The sequence below is a fragment of the Calidris pugnax genome, unplaced genomic scaffold (genome assembly GCF_001431845.1).
Source record: "Calidris pugnax isolate Ruff unplaced genomic scaffold, ASM143184v1 scaffold248, whole genome shotgun sequence".
NCBI lineage: Eukaryota > Metazoa > Chordata > Aves > Charadriiformes > Scolopacidae > Calidris > Calidris pugnax.
The window spans coordinates 677,749-696,512 of record NW_015090965.1 but is presented as its reverse complement, the minus strand read 5'-3'; the positions used below and the strand labels follow the sequence as shown (position 1 = coordinate 696,512).

The 18,764-nt window shown below is 41.9% G+C and overlaps 1 protein-coding gene across 1 annotated transcript in view; it reads left to right on the top strand.

Annotated features, from left to right (window-relative positions):
- Positions 1 to 2,740: 2,740 nt before the first annotated feature.
- Positions 2,741 to 18,764, top strand: part of MICAL2 (microtubule associated monooxygenase, calponin and LIM domain containing 2) — a 62,845-nt gene continuing 46,821 nt past the window's right edge. The window contains exon 1 of the mRNA XM_014952554.1: positions 2,741 to 3,119. Within this exon, the coding sequence (XP_014808040.1) occupies positions 2,856 to 3,119 (264 nt within the window). The 5' untranslated portion in view covers positions 2,741 to 2,855. The remainder of the gene's footprint in view (positions 3,120 to 18,764) is intronic.

Sequence of the window (18,764 nt, the reverse complement as noted above, 5' to 3'; positions counted from 1 at the left end):
AGAACATGACCTCTGACCCAGCAAGGAGAAATGCTTCACTTGGGAGGAAATGCCTCTACTGTGATGCCACTCCACAACTTTTCAGTGTGGAGAAGATGGGAGTGCTTTGGAAGTTCATGAGGAGAAAATTTAGTGCCCAAAAAGAGTAGCCTCAGTCCTGGCTTTGTGGTTTGGAGGAGGGAGGTTTTAATGCTGGGGAAGGTGTCCTGGCTGTCCTTGCCAGCTGCTCTCCTCCTCAGTGGAAAGGTGGAGGAAGCCCAGGCCTGCTCTGTGTCTTCATGTGCACACGCGTGTGCAACACCTATTTCCACTGCTTTGCATCAGACAGTTCTTCCCCTCCCTTTGCCTGCAGTGGCTCCTGTCAGCCATCTCTTCTGTCTTCTCATCATTACTGGCCTTGGAACATGCTGCTTTTCTTCCTTGGTTGGTTCAGATATGGCTCTACTCTTTGAGCTTTTATCTTCCTTGCTGGATAGAAACAGCTGAAGCTATAAAAATCTCCTCTCTGTGAGCAAAAAATATACTAAATTAAAGAGCTTGTGATCACACTCGCTTATCAATTATGCTTGAGTTAACTTTTAAAGATCTTTTGTGGTGAGCTAAAGAAAACAATGGAGGGGAAGTGCTGTTTTATAGCTATTAGGTTGGTCAAAGTCTGTGGTAGCATTGAGGCAATAGCGACGTGAGTTTATGGTGACTAAGGTAAACCTGACCTGGCTGCCACTGCCTTAGCTGAGATGTCCAAAGTGGAATGTTTCACTGAAACTTCCCCACTCCCCAAGAAACTATTCCTAATTATTTCGAGAGAAAAGAAAAATACTTTGGCTTTTCTATTGTAAAAAAAATCTCAGGCAGGTATGGGAGTTGGGTAAAATAACTGTTTATCCTTATTTTTAATTCTTTTTTTTCAAGGTGGCTGGGCTCTCTCCTGCTGGCATGTCATTGTTGGAGGGGTTTGCTCATTAATCATTAAGGACTTGAACCTGGAAAGTGCTGGATTGTCCTCAGCTCCTTTTGAGTCAATGGGAGTTCATGGCACTCAGTTTCTTGAAAAATTAGACCTTCTGAAAGTTGGGGCATATAAAATGTGCTTTTACCTCAAAGCTCTTCTGAAAAGGGCATGGAGCATGCTATAAATGAAGTATTCAGAGGGGAAAACAAAAATTTTCTGGCTTATTCCCGGCACCAAGTATTTAATCATGACTTTTGGTCTAAGAAAATGTACAAGCTCTCAACATTGCCAATTTATTTTACCCACAAACCAACAACAGACTGATGATGTGCACACAAAGGTTATTTATTTTGAGCACAGCCGGGGAATGTGAGTATTTCAAATGCTTCCTTATATCTCCCCATGGGATCTTTTTAATAAGTTGCATAATATTTTTCTGTACTAGAGGATTCTAAGATAGACATGGTAGGTCTCTTCTTTACTTAAATGCACTGGTTATGTTTTCTCTTTCCTTCTTTGAAGGAAGTGTAAGCAGAGAATGAATAGTTTGAGAACAGTGTTAAATTAAAAAGCGTAACTTCAAAGGCCTTTTTAACAATTTATTCAAAAACTATCAGCCAACAGATGATGTTCCAAGCAAAATAACTAATTATGTGGGAGGTTAGGCAAGCATTGATTTAGTTTTTGATTTCTTGGACTGGTAGATAATTCTTTAATAACAAGAAAAAGAATACATGACTTAAATCTCTGGACTTGAGTCCAAGTAGACCCTCTTCTGAGGATGTTTATACGTAACAATTTTCTTGGAAAATGTGAAAGTCACTTGGATATTTTCTGTGCACCTTGGCTGACTCTAAGACGCTCCCCATTAGAGATTGACAGAAAGGTTAAAGAAGGATAAGGGCGTGCCTTATTGTGAAAGTATTTTAGTTCTTGCAAACTTATGTTAATTTAGAATAGCATTGCTCTTACAGAATGTAAGGGTATTTATCTGGAGTATCAGGCACAGTTTGACAGTGATCATGTTACTAGGAAAAGCCGATGGGGCTCAGTGGGCCAAACATCATTACTTTATATCATCAGCACATGACAAGGTAAGACTCCAAACACATAACTTTAGCATTTAACATGTGGAGACGTGAAGATAAAATTCCTTTCTATCCACTAGAGCTCTCAACCCTTTTGCGTTTTGGCAAGAGAATTAGAAAAAGGGGAGCACTCTGTAGTTACTTGTTTTCTGTTTCTTCAGTTCTGGTGTAACTTGTGAAAATGTTTCTGCTTCACCTACTTTGTACATTTGCTCATGGCAAGAGATCGTGCCAGTTCTAAATTGCTCGGGCTAAACTGTGCTCTCGGCCCTGGCTTGTGCAGTGGAAGAAGATTCCCTCAAATAGTGTTGACTTTGAGCTTCCGGTTTCTAAGAATTCTTAGGACCAAAGTGTCACCAGATGCTGTGACATAAATTCTGCTTGGGAAAACATCTGGACATTCGGTTTTTCTTCATCTGTTACCTAGCAGCTATCACTGAACAAAAAATGAAGAAATCCTCAGGCTGTCAGTGAAGCTGATTGTTTTTGAAACAGTTGGCTTGAGTTTGTAGGGGTTTTATGACAGTCTTTGTGAGGAACGTGTCATGACAGCACAAGTATGTTACATTTACTTGTAACGCTTATCTTGGGTGCCCCTATTAACTTTTTGTACCTGGTTATCCAGTCACCACTTGCTGTGTTCAGATTGGATATGCAGTTTGTGGGTTTAATTTGGTTAGACAGAATCTGCTTTAACATGACCTCTGTTTGTCTTTTCTAGGAATATCATGCTTGGAAGTACTTGGTAGTATCGATCACCTGGACCCCAGCACAAGAGCTCCAGCTTAATCCTTTCCAAACACTTCTAATAGAACATGGGGGAAAACGATGATGAAAAATACAGTCAAGCTGGCCAGATATTTGAAAACTTTGTACAAGCGTCAACATGCAAAGGCACCATTCAGGCCTTTAATATTCTCACTCGTCAACTTGAATTAGATCCTTTGGACAATAGAAACTTTTACACCAAACTCAAGTCAAGAGTGACCACGTGGAAGGCCAAAGCTTTGTGGAACAAGCTTGATAAAAGAGCAAGTCACAAAGAGTATAAACGTGGAAAATCTTGTATGAACACTAAGGTAAGTGGAGAAGCTCAGGTTTGGGTTTCATAGCCTAGAATCTTTTAAACTTGTTTTTCTGCAGAAGCAAACTTTCTGCCATTACATGTAATGTGTCTACTCATTTAACCCTCCCTTTAATATACTTTTGGAAATTATGGTTGTTACCAACTGATTTTGACAAATTCTTGCTCTGCAAGTTTTGTGGAAACGCACAGCATGTAAGAGTGATCCAAAATGCACCCTGTTTTACAGTCTGTCTCAATCAATCTATTTAGATACCAGCATCAGTCAGGCTTAAGATGAGGACAGTAGGCTTTGTTCATTCCAGGGTCACAAAAACTATCTGCTTTATTAAACAGGGTTTTGCAAGGTTAAAATCATTTACATGTATAGCAGGCTCCTCAGTTTGCTGCCTGGTGCATGCTGTAAGAGACCAGGGCTGGCCACGTGTTTCAACAGCAGCTCCTGAACCATTCTCTGGAAAGTGCTGCTTGGAGATCTGGGGATCTGTCTCTGTCACCTAGCAGTGGCTCTACTTGCTAAACAACAGCAAAAAGAAAATCCTGCACTATTCTACTTGCTAAACAACAGCAAAAAGAAAATGGATGGATGATGGATTTAAATACTTTCCTGTAACTCCTTTTTTTGCAAGCACAATTGCTATGTGGTAGTTACTGAAGATCATCAGCTTGGCTGTGGAAAGGACAGGAAATGATCTCTTCAGCAGAGGATGCAATACCATATTTTGATAGAGAGAACCACTGAATGTTGGTACAAATCTTGTTGATAAAACTGTACAAAATACTGTAGTTCATGCCACTTGTTTCATCTAGCTATCACAGAATATTTTTAATAGCTTTGTTTCAGAGCAATTCACTTACTGCCAAATGATGGCTAAATTTGCCCAAAGAAGGGTAAGTTTTAAGTTACTTGAGGTAGAAGAGAGGAGAAGGTCATGCTGGGGGGTAACTGGGCACGAAGCTGTGGAGGACATTTTAATTAAGTATCACTGAAGTGTTATTTTATGGATTCAGTAGATAGGCAGTGCCGAAAGTCTCTTTCTCCTTATTTGCATCATTGCATTGAAGCTCCTTAAAAGCACCAGGGAGAAGGGCAACATATAGAAACCTCTGTTTGTATTTATGAATTTTTAGTAAGTTCCCATTGACTATTATTTTTTTGTACGGTAATAAAAGTCCTTACTGCAGTTTTCTCTAGAAAATGAAGAGTGCTATTCCAGCTATTTCGACTGTTTTCCTGACAGCCTCTGTTTTTTTCCCTTTCCTTTTTCCCTTCATTTCCCTTTTTGACCTATGCTTCCTTCCTCCCTTTTGTTCTTTTAAAAAGGCCTTGAACATATGTCATTGAGCGTCTTTGTGATGAAAACAGACAGGAAAGGGAAGGAATGAAAAAGTGGCTGATGATTAACAAATTTTAGGAGATATTCCACATGCACCTCACCTACGTATACAGCCCCTGGTCCAAATTTCCATGGTTAGTTTAAGGAAATACATGCAACAAAAAAAAAGCAGTTTTAAGACCCATGTGAAATATAAAAATGAAGTCCTCCTTTCTCAAGTGTGACATTATAAGGCCTGGTTCTGCAAAGCTCTTAAGCAACGTGATTCATTTTTACGTGTGGTGAGAAGACTCATGGAAATCGGTTGGTACATAAAATGCAATCTGTGCAATGCTTTACAAAGTTGCCAAACAGGAGGCTAATCAACACCTTCTGCAGTGTTGAAAGTATGGTATTACTGCTCTTTGAGAAGAAAGATTAATTTTTAATGGCATGGTGCAAGTATTTGCAGAAATTAATGGACCTATCTATGATGCACATGCTATCAAATTGCAAATCAATACAGAATGTCTGTATGTGAACAGTGTGTGTATAGATATTCTGTGAAATACTTGTAGATGTTCCTTATGGACCTGGACCATGCCCAGAGCTGCACTTTACTGTGTCATCACTGATTCAAGGAGAGAAACATGAATCTTCAGATTGCTGCAAATGAAGGCAGTAACCGCAGTCTGCAGGCTCTGCGGGGATATCTACCAAACATTCCTCACCCGTGAATCACAGTCTGCTCTGAAAGCCTATCTATGCAATGTGAAGGAGAGGAGACACTTTGCCAGAAGATTGCAGGCTCCCTGATCGTTGCCATGGTGTGCTCTGACAGCCCCACTTACAGATAAAGAGTTCTCAGAAATGCTGGCAATGCAGAGAGATTAGGCTGCAGTATACATACCTCCATTTTCCTTTGGTGTAACTGGTGATTTCAAGTTTCTGTCTTTCTTACATCTTATGCCAGTTACCATTTTTAGTAGTGAAGTAGGCAAACAGGAGTTAGCAGGCTAAATCCTGAAAGTGGTGCCCAGTGCTCTCCTCTGTGGAGTTGCCTGGGGACTGGTGGAAGTAGATCAGCCTGGAGTAGAAATCTTACTTGTTAAAGCAGGATCACAAAATGAGCTAAGTGGATTTTTGCAATTGCAGTTCTCTAAACAGAGCCAAGGTTGCTAGTAGGCATCGTTTAGAAAAAAGATGTGACTTGAAGGCTTTATATGAGGTTGTGGCCATGAGCTGTGCAGCTGAGTCTGCAGCTCAGAGTTCTTCTCAGATACGGCTTTGCAATCTGTCTGGCTTCTTGCAATCTTCCCAATCTTCGGAGGAGATAAAGGAGATGAAATGCAATCAGGATCTAAACTACTTATGGGTGGTTTCTACTTATGGGTGGTTTTTTGGTGGTGGTTTTTTTTATTAACTGTGAACCTGCTGCCTCGCCCCAAAACTGTTCATTTTTTTGCATGCTATTTAAGAGCTAAATGCTGTACTTGTTGATTTTTGTGCTTGTAAACTCTTCAACCACACTTAAGATACTCATTGCAATATACACAAGCTTTGTATTTACAGAACGTTGCACTCCAACTAAATAACAGTAATCCTATGTCTTATCCTCTCTTGAAGATCATTGCCAAATACAGTTTTCAAAGTTTCTACAACATGATTTTAAGCTGGATGAATAAAACAAGTTGAACAATTCTCAAACTGAGTGCTATTTCAGAGTTGCCTAACTGTGGACTTTATTTTCCCTTTAATTCTTTGTAGAAGAAAAAAAACTAAGACCAAACTGCTGCAGAAAGACATGCACAAAATTGGGGCAGAAGCAAACTTTTTTTTTTTTTTTTTTGGAAGGTGCAGGAGTCAATCTGTATGTAAGTTAAATATGTATTAAACATACACTTCCTTCCATCACAAACTTGTGAAATAGGGATGAGTACTGTTCAGAATAGGTATTTCTGGAGCTGGCATTTGCACAGTTCACCAGTGTTAGAGAGAAACAGAAGTCTGTCCAAAGTAGCCGAAACTCAAGAAATCACACTGATATTTTTGCAAATATGTCTAGAAAAAGAGCATAGTATTATTAGCTTGGCAAAGTTTCTTTCTCATTTTCTGTCTTTCACTAATCAGTGCAGAATAGCATGCTTGGAATCTGATTATTTGTTTCTTCATGGAATGAAAAGTAGCTAGACAATTGAAGAAGATTAAAGGTTTAGTGCGTGTTGTTCACCATGCTAGCGGTTTGAAGGTCTCTAAATTTTTGACCTTGCAAAACGTAAAAGGATGATGAACAAGAATTCCTCCAGATAGTTGCAGAGTGTCTTCAGTAGCCTTTTTAAGGGGAGTGTTCTCCAGACTTGTATTTGAACATCTCTGTAGGGAGTGGATCCTTCACTTGCACTTGATTTACTGGCAGTTTACCTCTGTAAATGATACAGATGTATGCATGCACATATAAATGAGGCTCCCACTGATGTTTGGGATGTGTATGTATACATAGCAGAGGGCAGGAGGTGGCTCGCGCTGTGCACCTGAAATTCTGGCTCTCCCATGACTGTAGGAGGGATGCTTGAGGAGAGCAGAGATGGAGGCACAGGAAAACACCCCAGACTTACTCTGAAGGGAGGTGTTGATTCTCTGAAGCATGCAAATGTGGTGGTGTCTTCCCCCTCAAACATGTATGCTGTTTTTTCCAAACACATGTTTACACTTGAGGAGAACTAAGGAAACTCGTTTAAAGTGCTAATGTGTAATTGTCAGCTGCCTTGGTAGGCTCCAGCATTTCTCTCTGGATATACCCAGTTTCAGGTGATGGTGTTTCACACAGAGGGGAGGGCAGTGGCAAACTCCTGTGCACGGCTTTGGTCTGCTGAGAATTGTCTCTGTTGTGGATGCCAGTTTGGGCATGGTTCTGTTGTAGACCCCACCTTGGGCATGGTAGCAAGGCAGAGGACTTACACAGTCTGAGTGGGGTTTTTGAGGCCTAACTGGACAACATTAACATAAAGTGAGTCAATTAAATTGAGCTAAGAAGTTTTGAGTGCCGTGTATGTGCATTTGTAGGTATATGTGTGTGTATATATGTATCATACAGATTCCTGAAAACCAAATGAAGTGATCTTGAATTCGGTCCCTGTTGGGCTCTTGTTTCCCTTGTTCCTGGATTTGGCCTTTCAAAGCTTAGAATCATAGAATCATCTAAGTTGGAAGAGACCCTTGGGATCATCGAGTCTAACCATCTACCCTACTCTACAAAGTCCTCCCCTACACCACGTCCCTTAGCACTGCATCTAAACGGCCCTTAAACACAGCCAGGGATGGTGACTCCACCCCCTCCCTGGGCAGCCTGTTCCAATGCCCTATCACTCTTTCGGTGAAAAATTCTTTCCTAATGTTCAGTCTAAACCTACCCTGTTGGAGCTTGAAGCCATTCCCTCTCGTCTGTCACTAATTACCTGTGAGAAGAGACCAGCACCAACCTCTCTACAGTGTCCTTTCACGTAGTTGTAGAGAGTGATGAGGTCTCCCCTCAGCCTCCTCTTCCTCACACTAAACAGTCCCAACTCCCTCAGTCGCTCCTCATACTATTTGTTTGTTTTATAATAGATTAGGTTCCCTTCCAAAAACTCCTGTTGGGAAACTTATTGCAAGAGAATGACTAAAATTTATTTATGATCACACTTCCAGGGCTTGTGTATAAACAAAGTGGCTCTTTTCAGTAATGTCCTACGCTGTCAGTCCTATCCGGCCTTTGTGGCGTTGGTGTCTCTGTTGTAGAAAAGGCTCCACGGGCTCCTCTGGTGAGGTGCTGCTCTAGCCAAGATAGCATTACAGAGAGCTTGAGGGAGGATGGAAGCAGAGGGGAGTCAGGGGCCAAGGTGTGAGTCAGCTGAAGAAGAGCCCTGGGTCAGAAATGGGGATGGAGGCTGGAGGTTTGAGACTGACTCAGCAGTGGCCCTGAGCTTCGTCTCCCTGTACTAACCACAGTGGTGTACCCACAGATGATAAAACGGGATGGTCTGTATCTGCCAAACCCCTTCCCTTCCTTTTCATGTTGTCTTCATTTCCAAAGGCTGTCAAATGAATCCTTTGGGAGTTAGTAAAGCCTGCTTCCCTGGTGCTCTCCTTCCCACAGAGTTGAGAAAGGAGAGCACCTCCTGGACTTTGCCGGGTGCTGCCACGTTACTTAGCTGTAGGATAATCAGCAAGATGAGGAGTGGATGCCAGCTCTCTCTCCTTGTTATTAGGTAGAAATTTGCTTCCTACCAGTCCTCGGTTGTTTACAAACATCCTAATCAGCAGTCTTGCCCCTCATGGTAAATGAGGCAGGTTGGGTTCTAGATGTCTTCCTCTCCCCTCTCCCCACCTTCCTCTGTAGTGCTAAACAAATACTTGTCTCTTAATTAAGCAAATCATTCAGCGTGTATAAACCTGCTGGTGCTGTGGCTAAATTTCCTCCTGAAGGGCTGGCTTGGTTGATCCTTCAGAGACAACTGGGATTTCCAGCCAGGTCTCTCTTGTGCTGCATATACTGGTACAGAAGCCAGTGACTTTGTGTGTTCAAGTATTGTGACTGATTGTGTCCCTTGAGACAAATACTTGCTTTTTTTTAAGAGAGTAATTGAATTGTAAGGTGAAAGAAGGGAATACCAGTTATGCTCCAACTCAAAAATATCCTTATTATAATGAAAACGTTAACCTGTTTATTCTGTAAAGAGCGAATATCCAGATGTCACGTCCCTTTTGCTGGATTTACTAATCTCTTCAAAAATAATAATTGAAATGGGGAGATTTCCAAACCTGATAATCAGGGCTTATAATGAACACAACAAACTTATCTTAGATGCATTAGATAGCATTGCTATCTTGCTTATTATAATAGAAGTGCATTCCTGTGAAGGTCATAAAATTTGAAACCAGAAGTTGACTGCCATGTTTATAGGAAGTTTAGTGAATGAAAGATTGTGACTTCTCACAAAAAGATATTCAGCTGCTTTTTGGGGGGGTATTTTTTGTGGGGTTTTTTGCTGTTGTTTTGGGTTTGTTTCTTGTTATTTTGTTTGTTTTTTAAAATGCAAATGCATAGTGCTTGGATAGCAGAATCCAGAAGCTATTGAGGTCTTGGGGGCATTAAGGGCCATGTATTCTACTGACACTTTAGATGGCACCTAAATGTATTTGGTGTACTTGAAAGACAAGCTGTTTATTTTGGTAGCCGTGCTTCTTTGCTCTTGCCTTTTGGGATGTGGCACCTAAAGCCTTGAACTGGTTTTTCATTGTAAATTTCTTTTAAAGAATTTTAATAAGCAGCTTTTACAGAGTTCTCTCAAAGTGGTAGAAAATGTGGGACTGATGGGAATGAGTGGTGAGGAAGATTTGTTTGAGATGAGGGGAGAAGCAACATCTCACCTGTGAACTTGCAGTGTGTCCGTAGTTGTTGACACTGTCATTTCTCTAAGGGTTTTTAGAGAGGGGATGGGGAGAAGCTGGGGTGATGACAGGACACACAGCAGACAGGGTTCTTTGAAAACAAAACAAAGTATTTGACTCTTTGAGCTGTGTTTTAAACTGTGATTGGGCCAAATTACGTCAGCAAAAGCAAATGTTTGGCATGTGATTTGGTAATGAAATCACTTTATTTTTATTATCCTACAGACATTTCCACGAACACACGATTTTTCAGCTTTATCAGTCATGAAAAGCGATGAAGCCCAGCCAAAGTAACATAATCAGACAGTCTAAATAAGACTTTTTCAGGCATTTGGGAATTTTAAACTTTTTGGCTTGCGAAATAACAGTAGCTTTACATCTGTACTTTAACAGTGCCGGGCTGTTTCTCTGTCTCTTGCTTAATGGCTTTGCAAGTAATCGGCAGAAGGGAACTGTCCCACCCTGACCTGATTTCCTAGAGATTTTATAGAGATTCCCACAGGGAGCGACAGCCAGTTACTTTCACACAAAACGCTACTATTGTCACCGCAAGTGGCTTAATTAAGTTTGAATGAAACAAAAGGTTAAGACAAGGGTGTGTTGCTCTCTTAACTGCGGCTTTGTAGTGCTTTTGGGGTTGGCTGCCAGGAGCTGTGTCCAGTGTCCATCCCTGGCTTTGTAGTGCTTTTGGGTTTGGCTGCCAGGAGCTGTGTCCAGTGTCCATCCCTGGCTTTGTAGTGCTTTTGGGTTTGGCTGCCAGGAGCTGTGTCCAGTGTCCATCCCAGAGGTGGGGAGGTGTGTATGGGGCAAGGGGTGCTCTCTCCTGGCCCCCAGCACACAGTCCCTGCCAACCCCATTGCTGGGGTCAGGCCATTCTCCTGGCTTCAGAGAGGCTTCCACAGTACCAGATGTGGTTGTTAGGGGTTGTGTTGTTAGCGACGTTTCCAGCTTCACTTCGGTAATGTTTGTGTACTGATAAGTGAGGAAATACATAACTTTTGCTACCAAGGAGTGATTAAACACTTGGCTGCTAAAAACCAGATTTCAGACAATAAGGCAATTTCCTGTCTCCTACAGTTCAGGTCCTTTGCGAGGTTCCCATGTCGTGTCCTGAGAACTGGGGATGTGGTTGCTTTCTTTGTGCTGATGAATCTAATTTTACATCATTTTCTGGTTTAGGCGTTTGTGCAGATCACTTTTATTGCACTTTTGGTAGAATGTAAAATGCGACAGTTCTAAGAGATGCTGTATAAGAAGTAAAAATGTAAAATATTTTTGTAGAAGCTGTCTGAAGCAAATAATAGCGTTTCTATTTGGATTTTCTTGCCTTTAGAGTGATGGAGTTGTGGTCAAAACAAATTTAACTGGGATCTGTTGTCATGACAAAGTAGAAATTTCCCCTTTAATGCCCTTGAAATTGGATAATTTGCCTTACTTGCTCTGCTACAGTGTTTAAAGGTGGATTATTTTGTGTCAGTCAGTTCTCAAAATTGCCACATGCCCTAACATTTCTATATTTACGCACAAAATCTGTGAACAGTCAGGTTTCTGCAAGCTAATGCAGACACCTGTTTGTCATTTCAGGTCTCTAGGATACTCGTGTCTTAACCTATATATCTGATGAAAAGTGCTTATTGAAAGAATAGTCAGAGTTTATACCATATTGTGACATTATTATAGTTTTCTAATTCTTCAGTCTTTTGACTTTATCCTTGGGTCAGGAATATTTGGGTGAGTTTAAGATGTATTTTGAAATAAACCTGGTAGGGGGGAGAACCACATATTTCTGTGGTGAAAAATCCTTTTCAACTGAGAACTGTTGTCCTGGCGGCTGGTCAGAGTTTGCTTCAAATCGTCCTGACCTGTGAGAGTCTGTCAGGTACCTAAACGGGCCTGGGTTTTGTTTCTGGGCCCTGGGTGATGGCAGAGAGAAGGACAAGCATTGTATCCTTTCAGCTAACATAGGAGGTATGCTTCACATCTACAGAAGTTTTAAATTAGAAATACATATGAGCTGTGGGCCTATTCTACTATTATACTGGGAGATGAGGCTTGAGAGACGAAGTGGGTAATGGTGAGATCTTGCATTGATTGTTATCACTATAGCCAGATATATAGGTATCTTCCTCCTCTATGAAGAAGTTGGCCCAGCATGTCTGAGGGAAGCAGAAGTTGCAATTCTGACTTGACCCTTATAGAACTTTTTCTTTAATGAGCGAACATGTGAATATGGTTTACATTAAATTGTGTCACTCGAAGCTAAAGAACTGCACTTACAGTGATGCTAGTGATAGCTTGCTGCTGGACTGGGGAGGTGCATTAAGTGACATTTCAGTGATTCAGGGTGTAGACTGCTACTTGTCATACCCAAAGACCCCAAGAGGAACAGTACATAGAGACTTGGAGCACAACCAGAATTGTTATTCATTTCACCTTCCCTCTAATAATCCTAGCACTGCTAGATCAAATTCTCATTAGTTTTTCAAAGTTTGCATTTTGCCTTGGCCATTTGCAGCTCCTGTTCCAGTTCTTCAGAACAGCTTGTGTTTCCCAAGGTCGTGCTGCTGAAGAAACCAAGCAGGAGATACTGCCGTGGTTGTCTTGCATCACTCTCTGGAGTTGTTCATTTGACTAAGATGGTAACTTAGAAGGAACCATGTGGTTATGCCACACTTGGAATTAGTCTTGCGTTGCTTACTTCCACTGCCAACAATAAGTTACAAGAGCGGCTTGAAAAGGAGCTGTGCAACAGCAAATACTTCTCCCTGTGACTGGTGTCCACCTCCCCATCCTGCCAGGACTCTGCCATCTTCACTGGATTTACAATTCAGATAAAACAACTGCCCCAGGGTAAATTGCAGCTCAGATTAGAAAACATTGCAGGAGATAGCAGTGAGCTTCCTGCCAAGGGTGACACACCCGGATCATTAATAAGAAGTTATGCTGATCAGCAAGTGCTCAGTGGAAGGCGGAGGCGTTTCTCTCAGATGGGTTTCTTTTTCCTTTTTCTCTTGTTTGTTTGTTTTTCAGTCAGGTAGGAAATAATTGCATGTGGTGGGAAGCCTTTCCTGACAGGCGGGGCTGTTGTGACCGGTGGGGCTGCTACTGGGTCTTCTTCTTGGTGGGGCTGCAAGGGCTGGGCTGGTTTGCCAGGTCTCCTGCCCGGCTGTAGGCACCTGGGGTAGGAAGTTTACTGTCAGCCCAGATACAGCCCCGATAGTGGCAGAACAAGCGCAGCCGGTGCTGTTCAGGCAGGTGCCTCTGAATTTCACCTTGCCCGGAATGTGAAAACAGAGTCATTAATACAGGGGCCGTGTAAATAAACACTGAGCTTCTGTGTATGTTTATCTCCCTTCTGTCGGATGTTGGTGTAAAAGAGACTATTACACCTGGTGATGTGCGATCTGCTGCCAAATTTTATGTCTTCAACTCTCTGCCCCTCTCTTTGAAGCATGCTCTTTGTTTTTTCACCTCCTTTATGTTTACTTTTGTTTTTCGAGACTCTTTCCTTCAGTAATAAGGGCTGTTATGTACCTTTGTTTTCAGCCAAAAAGGTTTTGAAAATAAGAACTAGAGGTTCTGAAATCTAATTTTCACTGCGCGATATGCTGCCAGCAGCCTGGTTTGTTAGTTCTGTGGAAGTGCTGTTAACTTTGTCAGAAGTCTGGCGCGATATGCTGCCAGCAGCCTGGTTTGTTGGTTCTGTGCAAGTGCTGTTAACTTTCCCTGTTGTCAGAAGTCTTCCTCAAAAATCACAGAATCACAGAATCTTAGTGGTTGGAAGGGACCTCCGAGATCGAGTCCAACCACATTAAAAAAAATAAATGTTACACTAAAGATATATTTTCTCATTCTAATTGTTTGAACTGTTCAAGTCCATCTTGCTTGTTGCCGCTATTGGATGCCATATCGTGCTGGTTGGTCAATTCCTGGGATTTTCAAATTGTAAACAAAAATGTAAATGTACAAGACTTGTGCAGCTTTGCATTTTGAGCTCAGCTCTAGCTGCCACACACCACTGCAGTCATTCTGCTTAGAAAAGTTAGAAATGATGGGATTAAATGATCGAGCTCTTAGTAAGTAATCTGGATTCTGACTCAGACCTGATGGCTAGTTCTGTATGAGCTCATTTGCCCAGTACTGGCTTCTAAAAGCCAATTCTTACTTAATTGGGTATGGGTTAGCAATTCATGTAATATAAAAATGTATTTTAGAAGTTATTTTAAAATATGCTGTGAAATGACCTTGAAATAACTTGACTCGCCACTCTATGATTTAAAAGAAAAACCAGTTTCTAAGCAGAAGCTTAGTTGAGTTATTAGATTGTTGTAATTGTTGTTGTTTAGTTAAAAAATTTAGGTTCAGTGTAGTATTTCATCTCAGTAGACAGACCAGGCTGTAGTAACAGTGTGCTGCTTTTTTTTTAAAAAAAAAAACAAACATATTACCAGCTTCTTTCAGTAGCAAAGCTATGGTTGTTGACCAACCTGCCTGCATGCTTTGGATGCCATAAAGCATGAGAAATCCCTTCCTCTGGGTCTGTGGACAAGTCCTTTACTGGCTGGTCAGCCCCTGACCCTGAAATCGTTTAGAGGATTAATTATTTTCTTCTTGCAATTGTGATCTCACGAGGTCACGACTTGCAAGGCTCCCAAGTCTCGGGGCTCTGCTCAGAGGTGAGGCTCTTGGTGTCCTTGTTTCTTCATCTCTGGTCACCAGTTCTCTGTTTCTGGATGAGTTGTTTTGTTTCATGTATTTGGTTTGGGTGGGTGGTTGGGTTTTTTTGCTAAGATTTTAAGGATAGCCTTAAAGCACTCTCTCAGGATGACAGGCATAAGCCTACCAAAAAAAAAAAAGGCAAGGTATTTAAATGCTGCCAAACATATTTCATGACTGGGATAGTCAGGCAACATTCTTTCTGCAAGGTTTATCTTGTTTTCATTTTAATTGTTTAAGCAACTGGCCAAAAAAAAAAAGAAAAGAAACCAATCTCTTCTGTTTTTTGGGTGTGGTTTGGTTTTTTTCCTCCCGTTTTGATTACATTGAAAGGCAGGTATGAAAACAGCAAATATGCTCTTAATTCCAGGCGGTGTTAGAGGGTTTATTTTATGCTTTATTTGAGGAGATTTTTGGATTAAAGTACTTGCCTGGTGGATAATCTGTTTATGAAAAATAGTATCACATTTCTTGTCGGATGATGTGCAGGTTTTCATCAGATAACTGGAGCTGAGGTGCAGTCTCTAGAGATACTTTTCTGTATTATGTCTCCAATTGCAATTTTTTAAAAACTTATTGTTGTAGATTGTTATAAAAGATCTGAGATCAAGTCAACACATTTAAATGGGACTAATGCCACCTGAGACAGCTCTTCAGAAAAGCTCCAACTAACCAAGCCCTGATAGCTTTGGTGCACCAGCAAAGGAACCCTTGACCTTCTAGCACACTGAATGCATACAGCCTTTCTTTAAATGTGTTGCATAGCAACACATGTAAGTTTCATGTGTCTTTCATACCATTGTTTCAGTTTCAAACTATGGAAAGGTTTTTATATGCAAATCTAATATTAGTACATAGAGAGGATGGATGGACAGGCGTGTCCAAATTCATCCAGGAAAAATGAAGGCACGTGGTTTTTTCCATGCAGGAGCTTATCTTCCAAAAAAGAGAAAAAAATCCCGGTAAAGATGAGCCAGATGAGTGCAATAAATCTACTAGTGTTTCACTTCTGGCATTTTGACCCAATAAAACAGGAGGGCAATAAAGATAGATCCTCTGATCCCTGGATTGTGCCATGTCCAGCTGCGAGAGCAGCAACTGCAGGGCGCAGTGCTGGGGAGAGAGCTCTGGCCAGAATCAGCCCAGATTAGGTAGTGTCAGATCCACGTTACAGCCCTTTAAGAGCAAAAATAACAATGTCCCTGTATTTGCTGGTTGCTGATACAGGTGCTTTTGGCAGGAGAAGTGGCAGGTCCAGAGAGGTGATTCTGCCACTTTACTCTGCTCTGGTGAGACCTCACCTGGAGTATTGTGTGCAGGTCTGGAGGCCTCAATATAAGAAGGACATGGACCTGATGGAGAGGGTCCAGAGGAGAGCCACAAGGATGATCAGGGGGATGGAGCACCTCTGCTACGAGGACAGGCTGAGGGAGCTGGGGTTGTTCAGCCTGGAGAAGAAGAGGCTCCGGGGAGACCTAATAGCAGCCTTCCAGTACCTGAAGGGAGCCCACAGGAAGGCTGGGGAGAACCTGTTTAGAAAGGCCTGCAGTGACAGGACGAGGTGCAATGGCTTCAAGCTGGAGGGAAACAGATTTAGATTGGAGATTAGGAGAGGGTTCTTTACTATGAGGGTGGTGGAGCACTGGAACAGGTTGCCCAGGGAGGTGGTTGAGGCCCCATCCCTGGAGATATTCAAGGTGAGGCTCGATGAGGCCCTGGGCAACCTGGTCTAGTTGGGGGTGTCCCTGCTGACTGCGGGGAGGTCGGACTAGATGACCTTTGGAGTTCCCTTCCGGCCTGGGCAATTCTATGATTCTATGAGATGGCAAAACTGCGTATTTTTGAGGTGCTCAGCTGGGCGTACAAAGGGTAAAACACTGGTGGGATCGAAAGCAGAAATGGACTTGTGTTGTGCTTCCTGCACCAGGACAGGGTTTTGTTCCTGCGGTTGGTGGCAATTAGGGGTCCCTGAGTCTCGCTCTTCACAGCTGCCTTTGAACTTCCCCAGCAGTGGTATTTATGTGGTGTTCACTCTACAAAAATGTCTGCTCAGCAAGATTCAGCTAGTCTTAATAATATTTTAAGGTAGATTTTGGAACTACCTGTAGAGTGTTTAAGCAGCGTTCACATAACCCTTTGGAGAATTGGGACCTCTCATTAAAATACACTTAACTGAATATTGTTTTTGTCTAATGAAACATTTTTTAACCTTACTAATTTTATAAGGAGCTCATAAAACATAGTATAATAGAGGAAAATACACTTTTAAAGATTACTTCATTTTCATCAAGTGAGTTTAATTAACTCCCATACCTTCTCCTCGCCCTTCCATTGAATTAATTCTGAAGTGGCACATAGAATTTTATTTTTCAGTTACTTCAATTTTAATGTTTCAGATTTTAAAAACTATAGTGACTATTTGGTGGATTCAGGGTATATTTGACTGCCCTGCTGTATCCAGTGGCTGTCTATGAATTTATGTGATAAAATCTGAGACTACAAATGCGAGATGAACTCTTAAGTCAGTAAGTCAGGAATGTCCTACTGAGCGGTCCTATTTTTGCCAGAAGCATTTTCGTGTCTAGGGCTGAAGTGAAAAGCATTGTGGTGGAGAGAGCTTCCCGCTGCAGCTTCTGGTAGCTGTCTGCCTTAGCTGCTTATGCAGCTGTTTCTCTTTGGAGCCTTTCCAGGGAAACAGTCATTGCTGATCCAGAAAATGTGTTGTTTCATTACATTTTGTGACTATCTCGTGTTGCCTCACATTTAGCTCTATCAGGAATAAACACTTGCCCAAATCCGTGTAGGATGTTATCCTGTGGAGTCAGTCAAATTAATCCCTTGGTGCATCCCTGTCGCTTTGGGTGTTGCATGAAGGCTGGGGCTGGTGTGAAGACCCAGATGTGGTGACTATGGAAGTGAACGCACGTTGAGGCCCAGAGCAAAGGATGGAAGAGGGTTTTGCCATGGAAAGTAAAGCATTCTGTCCCTCTGTGTCCTGCTGGGTGCGGGCAGAGCCTCCTGTCACTGTGTGGGGAGGCACCTGTAGCACCAGGCAGTGGCTTTGAGGTGTGTGTGGAAACCCACCCCTTGGTGCTCGTTTCTAACAGCATGATCCATTCTTACAGGGTTTGATTTCCAACTGGTGATTTGGGTAAGTATTACGTATAAGCTAAAGGAAGCTAAATAATTCAGGCAGGTGGTTTTCACTATTCTTTCACTAGTATATGTGTGCATTTCCACTGAACAGTGGTGCTTCAGATTTGGTATGTCTTAGGACAACAGAGGGTATCTCTGTGTCCATCCAGTTGCTGTTGAGCTGGAGTCTAAAATTAATTTCCTCTTTTTCACCTCCAAAACAACTGAAAGGCAGAAATGAGAAAATCTTGAACTCTTGAGGTGACTGTAGCTTCTTTCTTCATCCCAAGAACATATGAGGCGTGCATTATAATTGAACATGCTTTTATTTTCCAGGACGAATTTAATGGTGGGGCCCAAACCATGACACTTGGGCAGGAGAAGAGAGAGGGGTTCAGAGTTGGACAGTAACAGGGTAGTGCGTTGAGCGACAACAGGAGTTGTCTGTTATTAACCGTGCAAAGAGGTGCTGTTTGGTTGCACCACCCATTCTCATGCTACTACCAACTGGTAGATTCCTTGACTGTGGGCACGTAGATGCTGAGAGCAAATGTTGTTTTTTTTTTTTTTTTCATTTTTCAAGGTCAACGAGTAGATTCTACCTTTCAGGTATTAAAGTGGATGAGATTTTTGCGACTAGGCCATTGTGGATTGTTATTTTGGGTTTTGTTAGACATAGTGCTAGTATTGCTCTTTCTCTCAAAACCTCAGTTGTTTCTGTAAGCTTACTTTACTGTGTGAAGACCAACGGAGGCATTCTGCAAATTCTCAGCTGTTAAACTGCATATGGTTTTTCCAGAACAGGATATAGGTGTCTGGATTCACAGGCTGCCCATTTAATAGTGGGGGATGGGAGGGGTTTCAAGAGGCCCCCACTTCACATCCCTCTCTTCTTTCCTCCTTTTTTATTTTGGAAGTCTTATCATTGTACATTATATACCAAAGATCACATGGAAAACCTGCGCCTGGCACAAAAGTTGGTCTGTTTTTGGAGAGATAACTTGTGCTGCCATTGAGCTCAGCACTAAGCGCTCTTATTCAGC